Consider the following 16550-nt stretch of genomic DNA (forward strand, 5'->3'; position numbering starts at 1 on the left):
ATGACCTTTTCTTATGAGTCCAAAGTCCAAAACCCTTTTTAACCTGATTAATCTCAATAATATCTGGTTTTGTCATGGCCACACACTGTGAGCCTTTTTACATTGTAACATTTATGTGATCTCTGACGAGATCATGATCATCCATGATCATTTTTATTCTGACCACATTTCTTCCAGTTAATGGTTCACTATTTTCCTTGATGTGCTTTGGACAGTCATTCACGCAGGCCAATACTTTTCCTCTTGTGAAACACATTGATATATATTTTCCTACGACCACTGGTTCAAAACATGAGTGTTTAAAAAAAAAAAGAAGAAGCTACTGACTGCATTAGTTAGGGTTAAAAGACTTCTCTACCTGATTGTATGTTTTAGTCGGTTTAGTTTATTTTTCAGATAAAAGGCTCTTCAGTGTTTGCTTATTTAAATCCATTAGGTGATTTCTTTTTTCTGGGGCAACCAGTGTAAGTAATATAGCAGTAATATAGCTTTTACCTGAGTAACTGTACATTAAGACGTTACTTTGGATACAGTGCTGATCAAAAAATAAAAATCAATAAATGAGTAAATGTGTATAACTAATGATTGTTATCTTTAAAGGTGATTGTTTGAATTCACTAAGTTACCGTCTTACAGGACAATTTTTCCATGGTATAACATTCGAAGTTAGTGATGTCTTTAAAGGAGAAAACACAGACAAACCAGATGCCCACATGTTTGTAAAAGGCCACAATCTCACAGTAACCAGGTGAATTAAACAAACCCCAAAAAAAGGATCCTATGATTTCACAAAAAACATGCTAATATTATCAAAATATACAAGTAATGACTGAAAGAGTTAATATTAATTATGTGCTGTGCGTTACCAGGGGCTGGCAGAAGGACTACAGAAAGAATGTGAAGGAAGGAGAAGATGTGCCCTGTTGGTTCATTCATAATAATGGCACAGGGATTATTGATGGAGACATAGGAGACTATATTGTTTCTGGCCTCTTTAAAACAACCTGAGAAAAGAGACATGGCTGCAGAGGACCTTGTTAGATAAAACCTGTCACATAAATTATTTACTAATCAAATACAACTAAGAAGCCACCATGCAGTTTTATCAAAATGGCCTTGAATCCCTTGAATATGTACACACTTGCTTCATAATAAACAACTCTGACAACTGTGCAAACTAACTGCTTGGATTTATCACATGGATATCAAACCTTGAGTTACAACACCAAAAACAAATACAAGACTTAATTTAATAACAATAAATTTAATTTAATTTTTCATAACAGTGTCACAACTTGAGTGAGAGCACAAGACCGAGTTAAATATAAAATACATTTTCCACCTTGTACAGGCAAAAATCCTTAAAATACACAGGTAAGGACTTGGAATAAACCACTATACTTGAGGCTAAATGTCTTGGTGATAATTGTGCGCTGTGCTACTTTAGGGGATGGCAGAGGGACTTCAGAAGTAATGTGAAGAAAGGAGAAAATGTGCCCTGTTGGTTTATTCATCATAACGGCGCAGGGCTCATCGATTGAGTCCTCGGAGACTATATTGTCTCTGGCCTCTTTACAATGGTCTGAGAAGAAAAAGGGACTACAGCAGATATGACTGGACTATAGACATCTTTCATACACTGTAAAAAAAATATAAGGCACCTCATCGTAAAATAAATAGTAACAAGTTGCATAGCTTTTTCGAGTTTACTTAACTTTTAGAGAAATTTGCTGGCCAAACAAAATATTTCACATTGCTGTTTAGTTGACACAAGATATACCCTTTAAAAAAAATAAAACATTTAAGTTGTGTTGGTTATGGGCTCAATTAATTATATTTCTCTAGGTTTGACTTATCTATACAAAAAAAATGTTGTTTTTTTTCTATAAAAACAAGTTGGCCTAACAACACCCCCCTATAATTAAAACACACAAATATTACTTAAAAGATTTATCTTCCAATTGTCAAAGGTAAAACAGTGATCTGCATAAAACAGGATAGGTTTTATTTTGCTTAAAGTTCAATAAAATACCTGGATAAAACTAGAAGCTTTTAAGTCTCTTATTGATTCTTTTATATTACAAAAACATCATAAATATTTTTTAAAAACTTTGAAAGATTTGACTTTTAAAGACTTTTTTTTCCCAATGTGTCAGACACAAAAAGGGAGTCCATGGCAACAAGAGATTGTTTCTTAACATGTGAATCTCAGGGGAGAGTGTCTCTCCAAGTCCAATAAAAATGTTTGGATGGCCTCATAGGTGTCAGTTCAGTCCTTATGAAACTCACCAGACCTGACCAAACATTACCCCTAAAGCTGCTGCATAGTCACCAAGACCATCAAGGACTACAGCCCCTTTCAACGGCTTTTTCACGCTCCTCCAGTAGCTCCTAAAGGCCAACCGTCACCCCTCTGACTCAATCCTTCCCAGCAGAACTCTGGTTAAAGAAAACAATAGAAGTCTTGGAAGGACAAAGGTGAATACATTTGGTAGATTATATAATTGTGATAAAAATAAAAGATATGAATAAGGCTATGTACCCGCTGAGTATGTAAAAGACTGTTTTTGGAATACTAATGATGGGTTAAAGCTATGTATTATTTCTTATTCATAAGGTTTGATTGTCATTCACAGGAGTAAACTTTGTGTTTGGAATGATTTTTTATATTTACCGGGAATTTAATTAATTCAGTTTTCATACAAATAAGTTAACCGATATAACATTCGTAGATTAGCATTAGCAACTCTGAAGCCAAACTAACTTGATCTTTTACCTTACTAAGTACTGAAGCACCACAACTTTGGTTAGCGCTTGCGCGGGTGTGTACTGGTATAGAGCAGGACACTGTTGCTGGACAAAAGACAGGACAAAATGGAGAGAAAAGATCAATACAGTTATCAACGTTTAGCTCCCTAACTCTCTTACAAACTCACGTGATTAAATCTCAGAGATGGTTAATTGCTGGCTCAACTTGACTTTTTTAGTTTACTGTGTCTCAAAGTTTTCAAGAACACAAAGTTACCTGTTGTCCCAACAAATACCCTAAAATACTGTACATATATTAATTCATACAATATTAATTAATTCAACATTTATCTAGTTGGAGTTTTTACAGTGTACATTTTCCACCTTTTTATTACCAAAAACATGATGTTATTTTTAAAATAGACAAAGTACCTAATCATTAACCAGTATAACAGAATTCTTTATTTATTTATTTTTTTTAACAAACACTGAGAGGACTTTGTTATTGACTTTGTACACACTTACTTCTGATTAAACTTTTTCTAATGACTATCCGAAATAAATTGGGTTTGTGTCTGCTTTGTTCAGATTAATTTAGTCAGTCTAAATTATTTGAATTATAATAAATTGAAATTGTGTCAAACTGGAGAAGCCAAAACAATTAAGCAAATTAAAAATTGAATGATATCAGAATTATAAAAACAGTTTTCGCTTGCATTACTTTTATAAGATTATTTACAATAAAATGTTACTCACACATAGGAAAAAAATCTAACCTGTGCATCATACTGTATGCTACTAAGCACTACTAATAGTATTAATGATTACCATAATAAATTAATAAACATAACACAAATCTATGGACCAGACTAAACAGAAAACAAAATTTTGCTATTGGGCAGGAACGGACTTTGACCTGCTAGGGCTGATTTAAATTTGGGTTTCTGGAGAAACGGAACATTCAGGCTTGATCACAGGACGCATCATGCCTACAGTGTGGACTCTGCTGCTGATCTGCATCTCTGTTTACTTATGTATACCACTGGGGTCTTATGGAGCATTAGTAGTCTCAAGAGACAATGAGCAACAGGTATGTAAGTTATTTAGTGTTAAAAAGATTCAGTAAAATTGGTGTTGAGTAAAAGCTATTGATGTATGTCATTAGTATATACAGTTGGGGTTTAACAATCTGAGACTACACTGAAAGTGTTGGAATTGTGAAGAAAATTATAAAGTCAAGATGGTGCAGAATTTCTAGGTAGCTAATGTGAGGTATTGACCAAAACTTCCTTTGTACAAAAAGTCAGATTTTACATTATTTTTACACCTTCACTAAGACATGTGCTCAGATGAAATGCTGATGAATTTTGATGTAAGGATCAATATGTTTTACAAAAACTTTTTTTTTTTTTGTCAGCCTGAGCATAATTTAATCATCTTAATCTCCTTAATTTAATCACCTTAATCACCTTAATTTAATCACCATAATATAACTAGCTTAATTAATTAAAGCAAAACTAGGATATACTGGGATAAATAAACTTCATAAATTCTGAAATTCATGTAAATATTTATACCATTTTATATTTAATTCGAGTAAGTTATTGCTGATAGTATTGTTTGATTCAAAACTTTTGTGTAAAATTGAAAAAGAACGCCAAATGAAAGCACTTTCATCGGGTAATTTGAATTTAGGTCCCCACGGCAGTTAGAGCTTGTTTTTTTTAATGGAATAATGACTGACTTTCTCTGCAGGAAAATGCCGGCACTTTCAGCAAATCCATAAAGGTATGTTTTGTTTTTATCAACAGTAAAAAGTATGATATACTGTATGAGGGACAATTTCTGACAAATTTGATTCTTGCTAAATAGTATATGGCTGCCACCAAGAGCAGCCATACACTTTGGGTTGAACATCAAAATCTCCTCCCATCAAGCGGGGCGGAGGGGGGGGGGGGGGGGGGGCGTCTAAAGACATGCTACATCCCCCTTCTAACACCAGGAGATTTCATTTTCCTTTTTGATTTTATTTTACAAATTGCCTCTTTTACATACATTTATTCTTTGCTTTGCAATAAAAAAGAAAGACAAGCCACTTTTTTGTGTTTTATAACAATTACACCTCACCCCACGACCACCACCCATAGCCCCTGTAAATTACGGCAATGCTTTCAACATGAATTAAAAAATAATAATAATTTAACTGATTTTTTAAAAATAAATTATGTTTATTATATTAATTCTTTCTTCCCAATTGCCTTTAACAGAAACGAAGTGTAAACCCTTCTCAAGTAAGAAAAAGAACGAGCACGCAATTCCACATCTATCTCATTTATTGCACATTCTTCTTTACTCTTCGCTCAACCTAATATTACAAATAATGGAAAGTGTTTTTAGCATTGTCTTTCCCTTGCTCTCTCTCTCAGATAGAGTTTCAGAATGTGAAGATAGACTGCAAGGTGGCGTCTCGATTTGCCCACACGATCATGACATCCACGGCTCTGAACAAGGCCAACGTCTCACAGGAAGTCTCTTTCGAGGTGGAGTTACCCAAGACGGCCTTCATCTCCAACTTCAGCATGTCAGTAGTGGACTAGCTGCACAGAATTATAGATTATGGATTTCTTTATTATGCCACAATTTTCTTCCATGACCTTTCAAATTAGTTATCATTAAAATATTTATGTTTCAGGGAGATTGATGGAAAGGTATATGTAGGAGAGGTTAAAGAGAAGGAAAAGGCCAAAAAGCAGTATGAGGTGGCTGTTTCATCTGGACAGACAGCTGGCCTGGTCAAGTGAGTAACAGAATTGATTATTCCTACTGAACAGAGGCTGGAATATTGACATACACATAATAATCATAATTAGGGTTGCAGTGGTAAAGCTCTTAACAAGAGAACTGAATATAAGACATGGACATTAACCTGTACACAAGTTTTGAGAATGACACAATACAAATTTTCACAAAGTCTGCTGCTTCGATGTTTTTAGATCTTTTTGCCACTGGCTTAATTTCCACTTTTGCCTTATGGCAGGGTGCTCAACAGTTCGCCGCCAAACTTCTTGGATGGTTGAGAGAAGTTGCTTTTTACCTTTAAATATGAACATGAAATTGATAACATTTGACTAATTATACTGTCTTTTGTGTCTTATTAAGAGCTTCAGGTAGAAAGATGGAGAAGTTTTCTGTCTCTGTGAACATTGCAGCCAACAGCAAGGTCACATTTACACTTACGTATGAGGAACTCCTTCAGCGTCGGCTTGGGAAATATGAGCTCATGATTCGAGTCAAACCCAAGCAGCTGGTCCAACACTTTGAGGTGCATTTTATTACTAGCTATATGTTCTCTTATTATCCCTCCTCACTCCCATTTAAAATTCATTACTTTTTTTTATTTACCCATAGATTGTTGCTGCTGTCTATGAGCCTCAGGGCATTGAGTTTCTGGATGCCCATGGTACATTCTTTACCAATGAGCTACTTCCCCTGGTGGAGAAAACAGTCAGTGACAAAAAGGTGAGCTGAGAAGTATTTATAATAATCTTCATTTATTATTTTTTTATTTTGCTACAATGACCAGAAGGTAAACCAAACATAAGCAAACATAAAATGACAAAGCTTTAATAGTTAAAAAATATTATCAGTTCAAAATTAACATTCTTTTAATGCCGAGGTTCGAGCCAAATTTTACCCCGCATTCCTTCTGACAAGGTTATAGAGCTTTGTTAAGTCCTTGCTTTTCTTATAAGAAGAAACACTTGTCACTCTTGATTTAAAAAAAGCAGTCTGCATTTAATGGTAAGAATGACTGGAGTCTAATTCCGACGACAATCAGGCACAATGAAATAGCACTTTTACATGACAAAATCCTTTGTCCTTAACCTCTCAGCATCCAGGAGATGTTCCCTGGCCTTTCTGAGGACTTTCATGACATTTGCATTTGGGCCCCATGCAAACAATCTCTTTGTGATATTAATAGGACCTTACTGACATGCAATGAAGATTCTAGTTTAGTTCTAGTGTAATATTCCAAATCACATGTACTTATAACTGTTAGAGAACATTTCCTCTTGATCAACTATAATGTCCCACAGCATCTTAATGTAAAGTCCCCAATAACTTTCTTGAGATGTAAACAATGTACACAATGACTTTTAGGAGACGTTTGTAGGGGACCTTTTAGCAAACATTTTCCGAACACTCACATTCAGTCCTTCAAGGGCCCCATGGACGTCTGGGAGACATCTCCAAATAATAGGACGTGAAGGGAACAATATACAAAGACTTTTTAGGGGACATTTAGAAAAGGTTCTGGAGAATTTTTTTTTTGGTTTTCCTGAGCTGATCACATGATCTTCTTTTTCCAGGCCCATGTGTTGTTTTCTCCAACTCTTGATCAGCAAAGAAAATGCTCAGACTGTGAGGGTACGCTGATAGATGGAGATTTCTTCATCAACTATGATGTCAAGCGTTCACAGGATCTTGATATGCAGGTTTGGGTTTTTATAAGCAGTGCAGTGCATCCGGAAAGTATTCACAGCGCTTCACTTTTTTCACATTTTGTTGTTACAGCCTTATTTCAAAATTGATTAAATTCACTATTTTCCTAAAACATTCTACAAATAGTACCCTATAATGAAATCGTGAAAGATGTTTGTTTAAAATCTTTGCAAATTTATTTTTTAAAAATAAATTAAAACATCGCTTAGTTTGGCGAAGCAGCCTGCTCCAGGAAGAGTCCTGGTGGTTCCAAACTTCTTCCGTTTATGGATGATGGAGGCCACTGTGCTCATCTGGACCTTCATTGCTGCAGAATTTTTTCTGTACCCTTACCCAGATCTATGCCTCGATACAGTTCCTTGGACTTTATGGCTTGGTTTGTGCTCTGACTTACACTGTTAACTGTGTGACCTTATATAGACTTATAATAAGTTTGCAAAGATTTCAAAAAATCTTCTTTCACGGGGTATTCTTTCACTTCTTTTTTATGGGGTATTGTTTATAGAATTTTAAGGAAAATCATTAATTGAATTTATTTTGGGACACAGCTGTAACATAACAGAATGTGAAAAAAGTAAAGCATTGTAAATACTTTCCGGATGCACTGTAACATTTCTGAGTCTGGGAATGTCAGCATTCGTCTAATAATTATTATTGTAATAATATCACTCCTCCATTCTGTTTCAGATAGTGAATGGGTATTTTGTACACTTCTTTGCCCCACCTAACTTGCCACGATTGCCCAAGAATGTTGTGTTTGTGATAGACAAGAGCACCTCCATGTTGGGAGAAAAAATGCAACAGGTAGAGTAAGAGAAAACATAGCAACGCCGATTGAAGAAACAACATTACACAACATTAACTGACTGGTTCACATTTGACAGACTCGAGACGCGATGCAGACCATCCTAAGTGACCTGCATGAGGAAGATCACTTCGCCCTGGTAACTTTTTCAACTGATGCCGACACATGGAAACCAACACTAACCAAAGCCACAGAAGAAAATGTTAATGAAGCAAAAACGTTTGCTAAAAACATATATGCATCTGGCTGTAAGTATCAGCATGGCATCTTCTGGTCTATGGGATTTGTTTTCTTTATTTGAAACTTGTTAAAAGTGGATGGAACAAGCAAGTGTTGGAACTTTTACTTCCAGAATACAAATTTACTTGTGTCCTGTTATTGTTTACATCACAATCAGAACAATCTTTGAATCAAGGGTGAATTAAAATATTTAACAGTTGAATTTGATGGATTAACATAAATTGATTTCTTATTTGTTTAGGGACAAATATTAATGCAGCTGTTTTGCGTGCTGCGGACCTGCTGAAAACAGCCAGGGCAAACAAAGTTGTTCCAGAAAACAGTGCATCCATGATCATCCTACTGACTGATGGAGACCCAACTAAAGGTATGTCTCAGCTGGTAGTGATAGTCTTTGTGAAAGTGCTTGGCAAAATGGCAAATTTACAAACAAAAAAAAAACATGAGAGAAAAAAGAGAGAGAAAGAGCTTTTAGGAAACTAACACTAATTAAATGGTTTTAGCATTTAGTATTTGTGATTGAATTGTTTGTGCAAGTTGTTTCAGAACTCAACCACAAAGAAAGGGTCTTTTAAACTTATTTTAAAATACAGTGAACCATCTATTTTTTAGGTGAAACAAGCCTAGAAAAGATACAAGAAAATGTCAAAAATGCTATCGGTGGAGAGGCGACCCTCTTTTGCCTGGGCTTTGGCTTTGATGTAAAATACAGTTTCCTGGATGTTTTGGCGAAGGAGAATAACGGTCTGGCTCGGAGAATCTACGAGGCATCTGATGCCGTGCTTCAGCTAAAGGTGTGAACCAGAACTGAACATCCTTTCACTCCCTCATTTTTTTCTGAAAATTTAAATTGTCAAGAGGAGTTGATTAATTTCCCATAACATTAGCTCTGACAATAGTTGCAGGTGTACAAAAATGAAATTATATCATTTGTTTTCCTTAAATAAAAATGTCCCATCACATTACATGTAAAAGTCTTTGAAATGATTTGTCTGTGAGGAGATGTTCATTTAGCATTCAGGCATCAGTATCAGAACTGTTAGTAACAGGCATATTAAACAACTTTCTGGTTCCTCAGTAACATAACAAGCTGCATCTGATTCGTCTTTTTTATGTTTAAGAAAGAGAGAAAATGACAAGACTAACATTGTAAAAAAACTGTTCTTTTAATTGTTAATTATTTTCCTAAAATAGCATGATGTAATACGTTTATCACTAATCAGTATATAATGGATTAAGTAAAATATTTAATGTTTTTAAATGATATCTTTCACTTGACAGGGATTTTACAATGAGGTTGCAAACGTTCTCCTGTCAGATGTACACTTCCAATATCCAGACAGCAAGGTAAACTCTGTGACCGGCAGCACATTTAAGCAGCTCTTTAACGGCTCTGAGATTGTCGTGTCGGGTCGAATGAATGACATCGAGATGAACGACTTCCCAGTCGAAGTGTCTGCTCAGTCGGTGAGAGACGTTAAATTACTTCACCAGACAATTTTGTAAATAATATACTGTAAAGTTACTGATTAGAAACTCAACTAGAAAAAGAAAAGAAAGTGCAAATGTTTTATTTTTGTATTGTTTTTTTTTTTTTTTTTCAGTTAGATACCGAGTTTGTGCTAAAAGGCCAGGCCAGTTCTATGGACTGGAATATCATCTTCCCTGAGCAGGAATACATCTTTGGGGATTTCACTGAGCGTCTCTGGGCTTATCTCACCATCCAGAATCTTTTGGACAAGAAGTTCGTGAGACAATGGGTTTATTTTTTTCATTGTTAACAACAGGGATTGTCTAGATATTTTCATAATGTTAATAAATTAGGGCCTTATAACTATTAACATCTCTCTCAGATTTCCAATGAAACCATTAAAAACTGTTATAACACTATTATAATATAATAGTGGAAAATAAATCTAGACAGACAGACAGACTTTTGAGTGTTTTTTGGGTCCTACAGTGTATGAAGAAACATCTCATTGAAAGACTGTGTTCTGTCCAATGTACAGACAAAACCTTCTTTTATGTATATGAATAATGTGTATGGAGTTATAGTCTAATATAACTAATGGAAAGCATTTCATTACAGGGACAAGGGTTCAGCTGAGGAGAAGCAGAATGCTACAGCAGAAGCACTGGAGCTCTCTCTGAAATACAACTTTGTCACGCCGCTCACCTCCATGGTGGTGACCAAGCCTGAAACTGAAGAAAAGCCAGAGGGTACACTAATTGCTGACAAGCTGACAGAAGGTATGATGCAAATACAAGTTTCTGTATATATATTTTTTTCTTTTTCCCTTGTCACTGTACACACTGAACCTTAAGGATATTTAACCTAAAGAACCATTTCATTCCTGTCACATGGATTTGAGTCTGCAGTTGGTTCAGGCTCACCACAAACTGGATATTGGATTATATCTATGATGGGATTCATTGATCAGGAGCATGCCAGGAATAGCCATGACTAGTGCATGAGTAGTACATGTTTGATTTGATGCTAAAGTGCGCTTTTTTTTAACATGTCACATGTGTTGCTTTACAGATGAGCGTCCAGAAGTTAAAGCAAGTAAGGACTGATTAACAGATCAACTACTTCAGAATATTAACTATTTCTTACTTATAATGTGAGTGTGTCTTATTTATACCAGAAAAAAGGCATCCTTTTTGCATTAATACCCTCATCTAATTCTAGGTCCTGGTTCTTCGTATTACGCTTCATCACCCGGTTCAGCGAGTAAATATTTCATTTATTTTTAAAGACTGATTATCAGATCAACTACTTTAGAATATTAAATGTTTATTTACTTATGATGTGAGTAAGTGTGATTTATAACTGAAAATAAGCATCACCTTTTCATTAATACTATCATATCATTTTAGATACTGGTTCTTCGCATTTTTACAGTTATCCGTCATCTGTAAATTGGGGTAAATATTTCATATATTACTTGTAAACAATAATCGAGCAACCAAGCCTTTGGGAACCAAATCTTAATTTTTTTTTTCGTGTATTGTTTTTATAACAGTTGATTCAGATCCACACTTCATTATTGAGTTCCCAGACCAAAAAGATGCAATCTGCTTCAACATCAATGACAAACCCGGCACTATCTTCAACCTAGTCAAAGATCCACTAACAGGTAACTGGAAATGGGATTTTCCCAGATTCTTTAAAATCATTTGCAACATTCTCTAAAATGACCTTTTTTTAAGGTATCATTGTAAATGGTCAAACCATTGGGGATAAGAAGATAGACCCTAAGAATATGATGAACACCTACTTTGGGCGCTTTGGAATCATTCATGCTAAGCTTGGTATCAGACTGATGGTGACTACACAGGACATCTTGGTGACTGAAAGGGGCAAACAGACAAAATTCTACTGGTCTGATAATACATCTGAGAAAGGGACCAAGTAAGTAAAACAAGCACATACATGCAACAAGCAAAAACAGTCTTTCTTTCTATTTTTTTATTTGAACAGATCATAATCATAATTTCAACATTTAACATATAAAAAGCTACTTTGAAAAGTCTAATCCCACTAAATGTAATGTTTAAAGCATAGTGTGTAGAACCATAAATACATTCAATATATGTTAATCAGGATTAGTTTAACAGTGTATTGTCAACATTACCGTGCAATCTCCTGGATTAACTACTCATAGCCAGGAGGTAAAAATATCTGTAATTCATTTTTCCTTTCCTCAGCATGGACCTGCATATAACCAAAGACCGCAGTCTTACAGTGACCTTGAGGAACTCAATGAAATTTGTTATTGTTCTACACAAAGTGTGGAAGAAGCACCCATACCACCAGGATTATTTGGGCTTTTACACCCTGGACAGCCACCTGTTTTCACAAAGAGTCCATGGTCTACTTGGTAACTTCCCATCAATACGTACATTTTCACCTTACATAGCATACACACATTTGGCATAATTTAATTATGGTTGTAATTAAGAGACATGTCAATGTTTTATTTTGTAATTAATTTAATTAATTGCCCAGCCACAATTAAACACTCTGTTATTGTTGGTTACTTTTTTAAGCTTTTAATCCTATAAAAACACATGAACATAATTTCCATGACCATAAGATACATCCTCAACCATGGATGGTTTTACAGAATTTGAAGCTGCATTGACTGCATTAACGCACTGATTGCATTAGTTAGTGTTAAAATACTTGTCTCCAGACGAAACGAGTTAATTGATTGTTTCATCTTTAAAGGTGATTGTTTGAATTCACTAAGTTACCTTCTTACAGGACAATTTTTCCATGGTATAACATTCGAAGTTAGTGATGTCTTTCAAGGAGAAAACACAGACAAACCAGATGCCCACATGTTTGTAAAAGGCCACAATCTTACAGTGACCAGGTGATGTATAAATAATATAATAAAAACATGCTAATATTATTAAAATGTACAAGTAATGACTGAAAGAGTTAATATTAATTATGTGCTGTGCATTACCAGGGGCTGGCAGAAGGACTACAGAAAGAATGTGAAGGAAGGAGAAGATGTGCCCTGTTGGTTCATTCATAATAATGGCACAGGGATTATTGATGGAGACATTGGAGACTATATTGTTTCTGGCCTCTTTAAGACAACCTAAGAAAAGAGACATGGCTGCAGAGGACCTTGTTAGACTAAACATGATACATTCAGTTATTTTCTAATTAATCACTAATTAAATATACCTTGACCTTGTATCCCTTGAAATTGTACTTTCTTGATAGTAAACAACTCTGTCAACTGTGCAAACAGCTTGGGTTTATCACATGGACATCAGACTTTGAGTTACAATACCACAAACAAATAGAAAACTTAATCAGTGTATGATTGGCTAAAATTGTGGCATAATTCAAGCACAAGAGAGAGAGAGTTTGAGCAAGTGAAAAAGACCAGTTTTGTACGCCAGGGAGAAATTCGTGCACACATTTTGCTAAATAAAATCTGAGCACACTGAAAACAGTTTTTCCACTCAGAATTTTGGCACAAAAATAAAGTCATACCAAACACATGCTTACTTATGCACTGAGGTACTTGTGCTGGCATGAAGCAACAAAAAGCAGCCATGATTTTTAGTAAACAATCACTTAAATGAAAATGAAACACGACAATATGTGAGCCTACAACTTCAACAGTGGAAGGCAAGAGCTTTTTTTATCAAAAGCCATGATATCGCATGTCAGTTGTCCTCCTTTAAAATACTTTATCCTTACTCAAAAGAACCTTGATCAGGGTTGACCTTAGACCTGAATTATAGCATTCATGTACTGTAAGCGATGGTGTTTAGTGAGCTGGTGTGCTGTTAAACCTGTTTCTGACAGTCACGGTTTGCGGCTAGGTTCTGATTAGAAGTGTACCGTCAAAGAAAATGTAGATGTAAAAAAAAATAAACACCTGGTAAATAAAAGGTTTGAGTCCTTGTTCATGGCTTTGTGGAGGATGTTGTGGTTTTCTTACAGTATGAGCACATGTAACCTTAGGGGTCATCAAATAAATGATAAAGCCCCTCAAAAGCTTCCTTGGCAGATGGTATTTGTGGCTTGTTGGTTAAGTACGCGGCCAAGTGTGAGGTGTTTTGTATTTTAATAACCCAATTAGAAATGGAGTGAACAACTGATACCTTTTGTAACTGATGTACAATTACAGTACTTTTATGAAATTGTAAAACTGCTATAAAAAAAAACTGTTTACTTATATAGTTACTAACACAAATAACCAAACATGCTTAATTTTTATAATTAATACACACTGCATTATACATGCTTAATCACAGGGGTGCCAAACTAATTTTGGGGAACACACTGTTCCCACAGTACATCATCTACAGAGAACATAAACACATTCATATTTAAATGGAAAATAGTTATACAGTATGTTCTTAATTAATCAGTTAGTGACATCATGGTTCTGACTCTGGGTTTAATTAGCAATGTGTGTATGGATGTGAACAGCTCATGTCATTAGGGTATTAGAAAATTGTACAGTGCAAGATGCGTTTTTTCTTCTAGTGAAGAGGGTGTTACATTTGTTACAACATTCTGCTTTACCATTAGGTTATTTTAAGAACACAAAGGTGTGGCAGGAGTGAGATCCTGTAGCTTGTGTGAATTTGGGTTTTCCTGAAAAGTTGCTGGTTCAAACCCCATTCGGCCTTGCTCTTGCTTTATATGTAGTTCAAGTTTTAAGTTAAATCTTTATTTTCTCAGATATACATTACAGCACAATTATTTCTTTGCATATCCCAGCGTAACTGGGGTTAGGGCACAGGGTCAGCCATGATACAGCGCCCCTGGAGCAGGTAGGGTTAAGGGCCCTGCTCAAGGGCCCAACAATTGCAATCTGGTGGGGCTCGGGATTAAACCACCGACCTTTCGGTCAGTAACTCAGAGCCCTTTGAGCTACCACTGCCCCCAATATTTTTAGTGGGTGGAAGAACCACATAGTGATGAGTTTAAAATCTTTGCTCCAGGTGAGGCTCGAACTCACAACCTCGGCATTGCTTCACATGTACTGCTGTATAAGTACCGCGCGCTAACCGATTGCGCCACTGGAGCCACATGGATTCAAGCAGGGGTAAGCATGCAAAGAGAAGAGCTCTAAAAAGACGCGATCTTTAGTATGCGATCCCCTACCTCAGGTGGGTCTGCATCTGCTTTAGATGACCAGTGGTTGTTTTGCTTACTTTTTAGGTTAGTAAAAAATAAAGAACAAAGTACACATGTGCAATCCAGTAATGCATGTGAATGAGCACTTGCATGTGTATATTACGGTTACTGTATAGTACTGGATAGTGTAGTTTTCTGTAATCTTAGATCAGGGTTAAGAATGCAAAATGAAAAGCTCCAAAAGCATGACCCTACAAAGAGATCAGGTAGCTTAGTTGGATGTACAGCAGCAGAAAATGATTCAAACCCTAGAAAGCCCTCCTATATGTCTGGGTTAATAACCCAAATTCTAGAAAAAGAAGCAAAAGAGTTTACTCATGTAAATGAGCCTTAAGCCATGCTGCATTAGTTTTAGGTTTGAACCCCTGGCTTCATTTTTATGCGGCATTTAGCTCATGTCGACCCTGCAGGGAAAATAACTGGTTTATAACCTAGCTAAGCCTGCTTCTGCCATTGTGTTTAGACCAGGGTTAAGGTTAAAAAAAAGGGCAGGTATTAAAAAATCAGTTATTTGAATTCCAGGGACTCCTGTTCTTATAGTTAGGTCAGGGTTAAGAATGCAAAGTTAAAAGCTCAAAATAGGCCCCACATACAGGCTCATGTAACTCAGGTGAATGTGTATCAACTCTGGGTGGCATGGTTGCTAGTTCAACCCCCAACGAGCAGTCCCTTTTTACCAGCTTTACCTTTAGGTTAAGTAAAGGAACACAAACTAAAAAGCTCTAATAAAAATAAGTGTGCCAATGTGAGGACATGTGGTGCTTGTGGATGAGCCATACCCCAGGAAGGTTGGGTTTTTTGTTCAAACCCCAGCCAGGACTGCATTTTGCTTAATATTTATGTCTATACAAAAATATCTTTAGATATAAAACACAAACAAACACAAGCATGATGTTTTGTGGCTCATGTGGATATGCATTGTCTTGGGTGTGTGAGTTTGCTGATTTGAAGCCCTGCTTTTGTCTTATCTTTAGATCATGGCTAAGAACACAAAGTGAAAATATCTATAAAAACAAGACCAAGCAGGAGGGCCTGTGGATCATTGATGAGTGCTGCCTTTGGACTATCAGGTTGCTGGTTTAAATGCAAGCTATGCCTGCTTTAAAGTGAAAAGATTTACAATAAGACAATCAAACAGGTGATCCTGTGGCTTACAGGGATGAGTACTGATGTTGAGGGTGCTGGTTTGATCTTTATCCATGTCTACTTTTACTTTCTCTTTAGGTCAGGGTTCGGAACACAAAGTGAAAAGCTGTAAAAAAAAAAAAAAAAAAAAAAAAACAAGCGCCAGGGGGTAGTCATGTGGCTTGTGGGGACATGTGCTGCCTTTGGAGTATAAGGTTGCTGGTTTGAATCCTGGCTAGACCTGACTTTGCTTTATTTGTAAAGTAGGTTTAGGAACACAAAGTGAAGAACAGTGTGCAGGAAATCTTATGTCTCTATAAGGTGAGGTTGCTTGTTTGAGCCCTACCTAGGCCTGCTTTTATTTTAGTTTTAGGTCGGGGTTAAGAACACAATGTGATAAGATCTATAAAAACAGGGCAAGGTAGATACTCATGTGGCTCATGCGAC

The 16550-nt window shown here is 36.0% G+C and overlaps 2 protein-coding genes and 1 non-coding gene across 5 annotated transcripts in view; 2 read left to right on the forward strand and 1 right to left on the reverse strand.

The window, feature by feature from the left end:
• The window catches only part of LOC128510940 (uncharacterized), a 24187-nt gene extending 23010 nt beyond the window's left edge, over positions 1–1177 (forward strand). The window contains exons 42-43 of the mRNA XM_053483480.1: positions 637–748; positions 870–1177. Of these exons, the coding sequence (XP_053339455.1) occupies positions 637–748; positions 870–1008 (251 nt within the window). The 3' untranslated portion in view covers positions 1009–1177. The remainder of the gene's footprint in view (positions 1–636; positions 749–869) is intronic.
• LOC128511054 (inter-alpha-trypsin inhibitor heavy chain H3-like) overlaps positions 1–13720 on the forward strand; it is a 25635-nt gene extending 11915 nt beyond the window's left edge. Inside the window, exons 1-20 of one of the 3 annotated variants that reach the window (XM_053483680.1) lie at positions 3725–3856; positions 5016–5039; positions 5175–5329; positions 5441–5545; positions 5908–6070; positions 6157–6267; positions 7119–7244; positions 7939–8055; positions 8136–8304; positions 8538–8663; positions 8909–9090; positions 9578–9763; positions 9901–10040; positions 10386–10594; positions 11177–11224; positions 11323–11436; positions 11510–11711; positions 12008–12180; positions 12567–12678; positions 12778–13720. In XM_053483680.1, the coding sequence (XP_053339655.1) occupies positions 3734–3856; positions 5016–5039; positions 5175–5329; positions 5441–5545; positions 5908–6070; positions 6157–6267; positions 7119–7244; positions 7939–8055; positions 8136–8304; positions 8538–8663; positions 8909–9090; positions 9578–9763; positions 9901–10040; positions 10386–10594; positions 11177–11224; positions 11323–11436; positions 11510–11711; positions 12008–12180; positions 12567–12678; positions 12778–12916 (2724 nt within the window). In that variant the 5' untranslated portion in view covers positions 3725–3733 and the 3' untranslated portion in view covers positions 12917–13720. Of the gene's footprint in view, positions 1–3724; positions 3857–5015; positions 5040–5174; positions 5330–5440; positions 5546–5907; positions 6071–6156; positions 6268–7118; positions 7245–7938; positions 8056–8135; positions 8305–8537; positions 8664–8908; positions 9091–9577; positions 9764–9900; positions 10041–10385; positions 10595–10838; positions 11024–11176; positions 11225–11322; positions 11437–11509; positions 11712–12007; positions 12181–12566; positions 12679–12777 lie in introns of those variants that run through there. The other 2 variants (XM_053483679.1, XM_053483678.1) reach the window with 2 other exon arrangements.
• A 1054-nt stretch (positions 13721–14774) lies between these two features.
• On the reverse strand, positions 14775–14867 carry trnai-uau (transfer RNA isoleucine (anticodon UAU)). The gene is given in 2 exon segments: positions 14775–14810; positions 14830–14867. It is a non-coding gene; the product is annotated as a tRNA-Ile (tRNA).
• Between the last annotated feature and the right edge of the window lie 1683 nt (positions 14868–16550).

Source organism: Clarias gariepinus, chromosome 23 (genome assembly GCF_024256425.1).
Source record: "Clarias gariepinus isolate MV-2021 ecotype Netherlands chromosome 23, CGAR_prim_01v2, whole genome shotgun sequence".
Classification (NCBI taxonomy): Eukaryota; Metazoa; Chordata; class Actinopteri; order Siluriformes; family Clariidae; genus Clarias; species Clarias gariepinus.